This window comes from Toxorhynchites rutilus, chromosome 1 (genome assembly GCF_029784135.1).
Source record: "Toxorhynchites rutilus septentrionalis strain SRP chromosome 1, ASM2978413v1, whole genome shotgun sequence".
Taxonomy (NCBI): Eukaryota; Metazoa; Arthropoda; class Insecta; order Diptera; family Culicidae; genus Toxorhynchites; species Toxorhynchites rutilus.
The window spans coordinates 159,226,300-159,237,044 of NC_073744.1; the positions used below are offsets into that span (position 1 = coordinate 159,226,300).

General features: G+C 39.3%; 1 protein-coding gene across 1 annotated transcript; it reads right to left on the bottom strand.

The window, feature by feature from the left end:
• Positions 1–5,510: 5,510 nt before the first annotated feature.
• On the bottom strand, positions 5,511–9,582 carry LOC129777601 (transcription factor grauzone-like). The gene is made up of 4 exons (XM_055783976.1): positions 9,423–9,582; positions 7,306–7,490; positions 5,845–7,242; positions 5,511–5,786 (listed from the first exon to the last, which is right to left on the bottom strand). The coding sequence occupies exons 2-4, from the start codon at positions 7,423–7,425 to the stop codon at positions 5,535–5,537; spliced, it is 1,770 nt and encodes a 589-aa protein (XP_055639951.1). The 5' UTR covers positions 7,426–7,490; positions 9,423–9,582; the 3' UTR covers positions 5,511–5,534.
• Between the last annotated feature and the right edge of the window lie 1,163 nt (positions 9,583–10,745).

The following is a 10,745-nucleotide window of genomic DNA, read 5'->3' on the forward strand; positions in this document are numbered from 1 at the left end:
ATTTATAACATAGGTTTCATATGACACCAATTTTAACCTTTTTGTCCAGTGCCAGTTTGAACGGTTTTTATCATGGCAGCTTAGCCTGCTTCTGTCCTGCGTTGCATTAGCATTATTTGGAAGAACTTTATATGGCTCTGCAATGATCGCAACATCGCATTTTGTTTAGGGCGTCTATTGTCACAGCAGTTGCCGTGCTGCATCGCAATTAAGGTGAAGGTGGAAGCTAGCCATTGTAGTAGTATAGGTAAACCCACGTATAAAAATGGGATACTAGTGTGTGTGAGAGAAGAGCAAAGCACACGTAAATAGATCAATTCACTTATCAGACTGTGTGGCGCTTCACTGACACGAGTCTTAGAATATATTTGAAAAAAATAACAATTAAATATTAAAGTAAAATGTATGAACGATATGTTCCGATGAACAATTACAAATATAAATATATACAGAAGGTGCATTGTACATATGAAGGTGCATTGTGCATATGAAGTAAAATTCTGATCATACGCGAGCGTAACATGAGCAAATTTATAACACATGCGAATTGGGGCTCTTTTGGTATTAACAAGTTTTCCCGCACAGTAGCTCGATGTTGGTAATTCCTTACCTAACCAATGTTAAAGTTGCTAAAACTTACATTATAAACCCAAAAACGTAAAAATAATAATTGTATTGATATCAACAAAATTTCATTTTGTTAATTTCCATGACATGAAACGCTATGACTCAGGAATAACATTTTATTGAATGGTTTTTATAGCTGTTTCGATGATGTTGTCTGGTATAAGTGTCGAAAAAGTAACGATGTTTTCACCAGTACAAACCAAACCATTGCGGAAAATTGAAAAGTTAACTTTCAGAGCACTAGCTCGAGTTTTACGACGTTTTCCACTATAAAGTGCAACGGCAGATGAAAATTTAATATTTGGTTAGTAATCGATTAGATTTTGGTTAATATTACTTTATGGAAAGTGTACCCAAACGATCATTTTCTTCACACTGTTTCGCACCGCCCGTTTCTGTTTGCAGTTGCTTCGTACAAAAATAGAAATGGATCTGCTCGCGGGTCCGAGAGGTGATCCCTCAACGAGCACACGTTTCCTTCTCCTTTTGACGTAGGACTACGTCCCCAACACAGATATCAAAACTGAAAAGCCTGGAGATATCGGCATTGCAAATACGAGGGCGGTCCGATAAGTACTTAGCCTCATCACCCGATGGTGTCAGTATCGCGAGAGATTACTTATCGTGTAGTACATTCTCGTAAACGGCTACTGTCAAAATTTCAACCGAATCGGACTCGTAGTTTTGTTTTGACCGTTTGTGGAAGCGGGCGTGTCCGCGGATTTTAGAAAAATGAAAAAAATGGATATTTCGCCGTTCGCCGTTGTACGTTCACGGAAACTTTACAGCACATCATACATGGTCGATTTAGCCACTTTCAGCGACTTCTCGATTTTAATGCCAGACCACGCCGGATTTTAAATGTGTCCAAAATCAAATTTCTTTGCTCGGCTTCCATCCTGCACAACTTTTTTTAAACAAAACGGACCAACTTGAAATTTTTATCGTCGAAAGATACAGGTTTTCTAAACAATTTGCTGTCGAATTGTTTGGAAATCCTGATTCAGGTATGCCTACTACGACCACTGCTACAAAATGAACAGTGATTCCGGATTTAACTGAAATCTTTTTTTTTTAATTTGCAGTTGAGTCTTCTGATCAAGGATGGAAATCAAGGGAGCATGATGAGATTTACGATTAATCGCAAACTGCATAGATCGTAATCTGTGCAAACTGCGACTAACTATTAATCCTCTCCCATCATAACCAAATGATTTTCTCTTGGTAACTCTGAGTTGACCAAAGCATTGCTAGACTGAAACTAGTTCGAATAATTGAGTTACTCTCCTTCCTCGTTCTGTTTACAACTCCTAACAAGAATTTGCTCCATGGGAATGAGTATCACTATGACGTACGCTTTACGATTCTTGCTCTCTCGTCCGGGCGTTCAATTTTTCTCTCCGAGCGCGTTTACTCCGATGAAACTATGTGAGGAAAAAATGCGTTACAGCAGATAGGACGACATTAATGTCCAATGTTCCACAGAGGATTTCTCAGATGGCGTTTAAATTAATCTACAAGAAACTACAAACAGTAATCCCCCTCAAATCACTAATTTTATGAGTAAATTTAATGCGTTATTGGCCAAGGCTATTACGATATCGAACACGTGGTCTTGCGAGATATATTTTTCCGCCAGCCCAAATATAGAACACTCCTTTCGGGCCTGAGTAAACTTGTGACTAGAAAAGACCATAATTACCTTGAATTAATCAAAAACATAAATTAGCGCAAATATGTCAACATGTGTTTTTTGTGTAAGTACGTAAATATTTACTCATAACATTTTAGGATTGTGGAACTTTACATAATTTGTATGCAGATAGACTATCCACAATTTGTGGGGGAATACTCATACAACTCAAATAGGTAATGATTATCTGCTATCACAAAGCTGAGAAATTTTTTGACGTTTTGTTTTACAACTGATTCATTCAAATGCTTTATTTTAAAATGTTTTCTTATCCTGAGACTGGCTCATCATATTGCACTGCTACTAAAACCGTAGGCTAACCTCAAGGATATTTTTTTATACATTTTCGGCGAATAATTAAAAGAGTGTCGTGTTATGAATCATCAGAACAATTGCAAAAACAATATCACGATCATAAGGTGTTGGTTCGGTTATTCTAGAAGACATTGGAATATATTCCATCTGATCATGTTTAGGAAGGTGAACGACCTTCAAAGGATAAATTTATCTTGGGAACATTAAATTGATGTTCATGACTTCCAGTCGGACGTTTATCCGCTCTGATAATAATTGTGTGGTCCTCACAAAGCATATATTCCAATGCCGTCAGTTCACTTAAATTCTTCGCATACCGTTTGATAATTAGGTAGGATGTTGATAAACATTTTCTGCGATACCGATTGTTCCAATAGTATTTATTCGACAATATGGAGATTGATACCTGAAATTAACTAGATTCAACCAAACAAATCAGCGGACAAAGCAGTATGTACACTCAGGAGATGCAACAAGTTTGAAGGGATATGAAAAAAAACATTGGTCGTTCAATAAATCTACTGCCACATATGTCGGAAGTCCACGATATATGAATAACATATGTCCATACTAATTCATTACATTTATTTGCAACGAAAAACGTAACCACACAGAATTGAATTAATCAAATATGTGATCCGTTTTATCTACAAAATAAAAAAGGATCTTAAATTCCATTGAATTCGAAAAGTGTTTCGTGAAATCACTAATTGAATTATTATTAGTAAAAAAAATTAGTGGGTTATATCTATGATATAACCGCAAGGTTCACGTGGAACTACCTTAGCTTAGCAATCATTCGTTTGTATTGATTAAATTCTTGATTGAATGAAACAGTTTCCAAATTCAATTGAGTTCAATATATTTGCTCTGTGAGTGAAAAAAATGAACAAATGCCGTGTAAAGTCAATTCATTTATTGTGATTGATTGTTCTTCGTTACAAGTAAATTTAATGACGGACCTTTTACGTTTGGTATGATGACTAGAACAAAATATATGTACGGAAGAATTATCAAACGTTTGATGAACCAGCCTAAGGCTGAAAATCTTTCCAATAAAGACAAAAAAAAAATTATCAAACGATTATTTTATTTTACATTTCCCTCTGAAGTTTACATCCCAAAAGTGTACATACTTCTCGAATCTCGAATTTGCTTGAAACTGGGAAGTTCATTCGCTTCTAGTGGCTGCACGATTTTCCCAGGTTCCTAAGTTTAGAAGATCATGTTAGGACAGACATATTCCACTCTGCACAAAGGCAAGCGAGGACAAAAGTACTCGCAGTTTGCATTTATTTGCAGAGCCGATTTCCCCAGAAACCTCGGTTTTGAAGTCTGTGTTAGGGAAACACATTTCAATCGGAACAAAAATGCCCCCGATTTGTATGAATTCGCAATGCCGATTTCCCCACGCTTCATGGATTTGAAGTCTGTGTTAGGGAAACACATTCCAGTCGGAACAAAAATACCCCCGACTTGCATGAATTTGAAATACCGATTTCTCCAGGCACCTTGGTTTAGAAATCTCTATTAGGGAACACATTTCGGTGGGAACAAAAGCTCCCCCTACTTTCGTGTGTTCTTTTTCTTCTTTTTGGCTTTAAGAGGGTTTAAACTTTTCAGTTCACTCGCCTTTAGGCTCTTTCGTGTGCTTGCAATGCCGATTTCGCTGCTTGGTTTTAAAGTCTGTGTTAGGGAACATTTTTCGATGAGAACAAAAGTCCCCCTACTTTCATGTATTTGCAATGCCGATTTCCCCAAGGCTGCTTGGTTTTGATGGCTGTGTTAGGGAAACCGTAAATCGGGCCAATCAAAACGATGCAGTTAGGGCGTTTAGATAACGCCTAATATTTTACAGTTATTCAATTGTTTATCTAATGAAAAACAACATTTTGTTAGTTGCGATAGATGCGTAGAAATATTCCCTATCAAGTGATGCAAACATCTCTCCTATCCAGTACGAAATGTTCGAGCTATAAGCATTCGAAATCTTTCATTTTTTCCTGCATGTTCTGTGTTTAGGTTTTCATTTTACCCTCCATATATTCCGGTTAGACGTAGTCCCACGTCAAAATATTTGAAGAGAAATGTGAATGTTCAGAATTATTGGAATCTAAAAACGATTTTGGGCGGGATTAGATTCGCCCAAATCTGCTGGTAATAAAATTAATCAATTGCATCCATTTCCCGTCTTCTGTTTATCGGGCGGGAGACGACAGCAAAATAAAATCGACACGAGACTGAGTCAGCCACTCACTGCGGACAGTGCAATAGAGAATTAAAAATCCCTCGACGAGTGTCGTAAGATTTCAGTTGATTGTCTCTTGTTACACTTTCCGATCAAGAACTCATTATCCGCTCTATGGGATGGGATTAATCGTTTGTGGCTTGCACTCACGAGTAGCTTTGAGTAGTAGAAGTAATGTTTCGAGAGTGCATACAGTGGGGATTCCTCTATCATATTGCTTTTTTGAGATCTTGGTAGCTCACCGTTCCAAGTATTCTCTCTGTGTACATATGAAGGATAAAAGAGCATCGCCTGCTGGGGGTGATTTAAAAACATCCGACTAGAGGGATATACTTATTTATTGATCGTTGAATGTGATTTTTTACCATCACTGCTTCTGATGCTACTTCAGTATCGACTCCAGTTGACAAGAACAATGGTGATCGGAAAAGCAGTAAATTTCGTTGTCTCCTGAGAATTCGTGAATTGAAGCACCTTCTACTATCTAGAAATCCACCAAATACGGTGTATTTTTGAAAAGCAAATTCCCACTGAAGCCCCTTATAACTCGGGGACTAAGAATTGATCCCAATATTTGGCGTAGGCGCGTGGGACGTTCGGATTATTTTCTTATGCCTAGGAACATAATATCATTCTGAATCAGTGCTATATTCAAACAAAGTTTTCCACATCGGGAAGCAATGCTGGCAATTCTGACATGCCCTCTATTACCGCTTCTCCTTCCGTTCCCGCCGGAGCCTGTTGCATTGGTTGCTTTTTCATCTGCAGGGCCAACTTCCACTCCGCGTATTCAACCGGATGCATTTTCCGCCGATGCGAGTACAAATTCGAGTTTGAGTTGAAGGTTTTCGGGCAGAAATTACAGGTATATAATACTTCCCCGGTGTGGATGGTTTCATGTTCCTGTAGCAAGAAGATTAAACATCAGTATAGTAGTATAAACAGATTCTCCAAAATCCACCTTGAGGTCGATGGGTCGTTTAAATGCCTTCTCGCAGTAGCTGCACTGGTGAACCCGTTGGTCCTGATGCATGAACTTTTTGTGACTTTTAAGCTGCTCCGGATTGGGCGCCATCTTGCCACAGATATCGCACGCAACCGGACCGGAACTTTGACAGATGCGTCGGTGCGTCCAGATCGACTTCTTGTTCTTCATCCACTTGTGGCAGTGTTCGCACTGTATTTTTAACTTTTCCAGCCCTTCCTCACTGTGCGACAACTGATGGGTAACCAAATCGGATTTTTGACGAAAACCACGAGCGCAGATATCGCATACGTACTTCGCAGCTGCTCCGTGTTTTGAGTGCTGGTGGGTTTTATAGGACTGATTCGTGCGGAAGGCTATATCGCAGGGTTGACAGTAGAAACGTTTTTCCGCTATGGACGTGTGCTTCAATCGGTGCGACGTTAAGTGATATGCTTTTGCAAAACTGGCCTGACAAACCTCGCACTTGTAGATTTTTTCCTCCTCTGCGACGTGGGTGTAATCCAAATGAAGTTTGAGCGCCAATCCGCTGTAAAACACTTTCGAGCAGGTCTGGCATTTATATTTATCTGGATTTTCATGATATTGAGCGTGTTGGAAGAGGAACGATCGCTTGTAGAATTTGTGCTCACAGCACACAACCAACGGATTGCTATTGTGCACAGTCGTAGTGTGAATCTTCAATTCCCCAAAGGTATCCGAACTGAAATCACACTTATCGCAGTATATCGGGCAGTATTTTTGGATGAACTCATCCTCTTTCGCAATGTCTTCTTTCGTTTTAGCATTGGCTGGCCGTTCTTCATCCGCTTTTCGAGGTTTTCTAGGGGCATACTTTTTCCTCGGTTTTCTTTCCACTCTTCGCCTTTTCCCTTTCGGTTTAAATTCCTCAGCAGAGTCATCGTCTCTTATCGGTTCCCAGTCAGAGTCATCCTCTGCTTGTATTTCCTCCTGATCGGCTGTTTCTTCAATGGCACGTTCAGATTGAGATTCAGACTCCGGTTCCGGTTCGGGTTCCGGCAGAGCGGCCTTGCGTTTCCTCCCACGTCTACCTTTCTTCACTGGTGGTTCCGGAACACTTTCGCTTACTTGATTCTCCTCATCACCTTCATTTGAGACATTTTGTTGCATCTCCACTTTATCGTCTTCATTATCAGTTATTGATTCACTGGGTGTTGCCTTTGCTACATTCAATAACCTTTCCGGTTTTATGGTGTCCAGCATCGGCTGCTCCAATGGTTCAATTTTGATTTCCGGCTCGTTCAGCTTCCCTAACTCCGTATGAGCAAGCTTCACTTCACAGTAGAACTTGTGGAAATCGTCAATCTTTTCCCAGCAGCTCGTACATAGGACACTGCTGACGCACTCCGATTCCTACAAAAAAAAACGAAAACACATTACGATCTCCAACGCCACCGCTGAATGAATTCAACTAACCGAGAACCAGAAATGGGTTCCGACGATTCTTCCAACATCGTCCGCGTTAGTTTCGTCCGCTATGCGTAGATAATTGTCCGTTTTCCGGAAGCAAGTGAGGCACGGTTCTACTGTGGTCATCACGGTTTGTGTTGAAATTGAGAATGTTGCCTCTTGTGTTTACTTGTTTTTTGCATCTTTGGACACTGAAAGAAAAACCAACATTCGATGTTGTTTACTTCGGCGAGAATGTTATACCCTTCGGAAATAGATCATTTATCACTTAATTTTTCAAAAGGTTCTATGTAAATAAATGTAAAGAAATTGAGTTTATGAACGCATTGATCTGAGAAGCAATGGAGTTCAGTTGTGCGTGAAGTTGAAAATTCCTCTGAGGAGTGCATTTGTTCTAAAGCCTGGTTTAGAGTTCCCGTGAACGTGAACTTGAACAGGTGGTGGAATAGTACGATCATTGCACGATGAACTACATTGCGAACGAACAGCTCAAAAAATCGTGGTGAATAGAATGATTTTGTTCGCGTTCACGTTCATATCAAAAGTTCGTCAGTAAACGTGAAGTAAATAAACATCGATCTTCAATAAAGTAATTCGGATAAAATATACAGTTGTTCACGAATCAATCCGAAGCAACGAAGTTTTTCAACCCGCGCAGAGATCCGACTGAATGAAATTGCATCCATATCAAAATTTTCATTGAAAACTTGAGAATTGCTAAACATATCCTTTTACAGTCCACGGTGAAATAATTTTCAGAATGCCTTGGGACATTCGAACGTGAACATGAACGGGGAAATATTTTGACGGCTATATTCACCACTGTTTTCACGTTCACGTTCACCGAAGTCGGTGAACTATGGTGAGTTCACCAACATCTCGATTCCACGGTGGAAATTCAGAATCGTTGTGAAATATTGAGTTAATCCACTTTTATCAATATGAACTGTGTTTAAACATGTTTTATAACTAGCAAATGTTTCTTCTTATTGTTTCAAGATGTTTTCCTCGCGTTTTATATATGGACTAATGAATTATTAACAAAAAAGTGTTTGTCCGCGTTCACGTTCACGGGAACTCTAAACCTACCTTAAGGACTTACACAAACTTTGAGAAGTATATGCCTTAAGAGTCTAACAACATTTGTCGCAAATATCGTTTGAGAACGTTGTTCCGATGTTATCAAATGTTTCTTGGTCAGTGACATTTCTAGTATTGTTATTTACGACATGTTCAACTTTCCACAGATTGACGAAGCCCGTCCGATTCCTCCTGTTTGATTTTACGCTCAAACGCATCAATTGTCGTCGGTAGAGGTCCCCCGTAATGGTTTCATTCGGTTTTAGCAGCTCATAGCTCAGCCACACCCAGCTGGTCCCACCAAATAGACAACATACCCTTCTGGCCGTGAATATTCCGCGCGGCCGTCGATGTTGATGCATGGCCGGGGTATCCATACGTTGCCCGACGTTTAGAATTGTCGTAATTGACCCACTTTTCATCGCTAGTAACGATTCGATGCAAAAAAACCCTTTCTTTTATGCCGTTGGAGCAGTTGTTCGCACGTGAAAAAAACGGCGTTCGACATCTCGTAGCTTCAATTCATACGGCACCCAATGTCATATCTTTCGCCTTATTCAAATTGATTTTTAACGATCGGATATGGTTTGCTGAGCTACTTCGAGTGTATCTGTAAGTTCTTGTTGCGTTTGTGACGGATCTTGATCGAGTAAAGCCTCCAATTCTTCATCTTCAAAATTTTTTGGCGACCCGAAACGTTCTTCGTCTTCTAAGTCAAAATTACCACTTTTAAACCGTGCAAACCACGTCTGACACGTTCGCTCAGTCGGAGCGTGGTCACCATAAACTTCCACCAAAATGCGCTGACTTTCCGCAGCTTTTTTCTTCATATTGAATTAAAGGAGTAACACTCCCTGCAAAAACACTCTCGTTGGTACGAAATTCGACATATTCGAAGTGGCAAAAAAAATTTGCTGTTTACGCTTCAACTTTTTGACATATACTGAAAAAGACGCGCAATGGCAGTAGCTTTCCAACGAATGTCTGATTCACTGGAATAATAATCAAGTTACGTCATCTGTTGTAGAATCGAAGAAACTTACCGGTACACCTGATAGGTTTGAATTCTCCTAGTGAATCTTGCGATTCGGTGACGTCTAAGCAGCTGTGGAAGAAGCCTTCTTACTTTGAAAGATATATGTCGGATTAATTCAAGCGATTGAAGTGAGCTCGGTAACAATGGCGGGCGAGCAATTGAATGAGTTGATCTGAACTGTGGGAGAGAGAAAAGAGAAACGGGGATTCGTTCGATAACCGCTATTGCAAAATCCGTTAAATAAACATACATTTTGAATTATACACTTCACGTCATTTATTCTTGAACTCTTTGATATCCGAAGTCATTGCAGCTGCAAAATTTTGAAGAAATCGAAAGTATCGACTTTTCTTTCTGTGATAGTTTTGTGTACTACACATACAGAAATCAAAGGGAAAAATATAAAACTATGAATTACGAAAAAAATATGAACTTGTAGTTTGATAATGAAGTATTTTTCAACTATCAGGTTGTTTCAAAAGTTCTTACCCTCAAAGGCCAAACGTTATCTAAGTGTCTGGCAGCATACTGAATAGCACATTCATCACCACCTTGACATTCTTGACAAACAAGAGATTTTTTATTGGTTCATGCGATAGAGAGATGCATACAGACTGTATTCATATAAATTTGACATAAATCGGTTCAGTAGAATTTGAGATATCGTGTATGTTAGTTTTAAGAAAGAAACGAGTTTTCAGAAAAACGCATGTGAAGTTAATTGTTTTGGCCTACAACATCACTAAAATGACTGTTTAAATAATAAGATGCTCGTAAAGTCCTTCCTAAGGTCTATTCTAAATTTTGTTTTTTTTCTTCTAATTTTTAGACTACATTACTGTCTTTATACTAAATGTTTTTGTATTAATAAAAAGAAAAACAACATTAGATATAACATACAGGGTTTTCCATTTCGGGTTTCCGAAAGTATACAGCCCTGCGCTGACACCCGTTTGACATAGCTGTCAACCAAAGCGTCATATCTTTAGTTGAATGTCTGCCATTTTACAATATGGATCGTTTTAGCATCGCACATTGTTAAATTATACTATAAAAATTATGAAAAACCGGCAAATGATTTTCGAGCAATACGGACGGATTTTGGTCGTCATGGTCGGCCTACAGAGCACACAATCGCTAATGTAGTGCGTAAATTCGAACAAACTGGATCCGTAGCGGATATTGTGAAACCTGTGCATCATCATAATGTGCGTTCGGCCGAAAATATTGCTGCTGTTGCTATTAGTATGGAGGATGACCCGAATGTTTCGATTCCACGGCGTGCTCAGCAATTGGGCTTTGCAGCAATTGGGAATTTTGCATTTGGACT

Excerpts from the sequence above, each read along its gene's own strand:
- LOC129777601 (XM_055783976.1), bottom strand. The coding sequence starts at position 7,425 with ATGACCACAGTAGAACCGTGCCTCACTTGCTTCCGGAAAACGGACAAT. Across the intron at positions 7,243-7,305 it reads GAACCCATTTCTGGTTCTCG|GAATCGGAGTGCGTCAGCAG; the intron begins GTTAGTTGAATT and ends TTTTTTTTGTAG. Across the intron at positions 5,787-5,844 it reads AACGACCCATCGACCTCAAG|GAACATGAAACCATCCACAC; the intron begins GTGGATTTTGGA and ends TTCTTGCTACAG.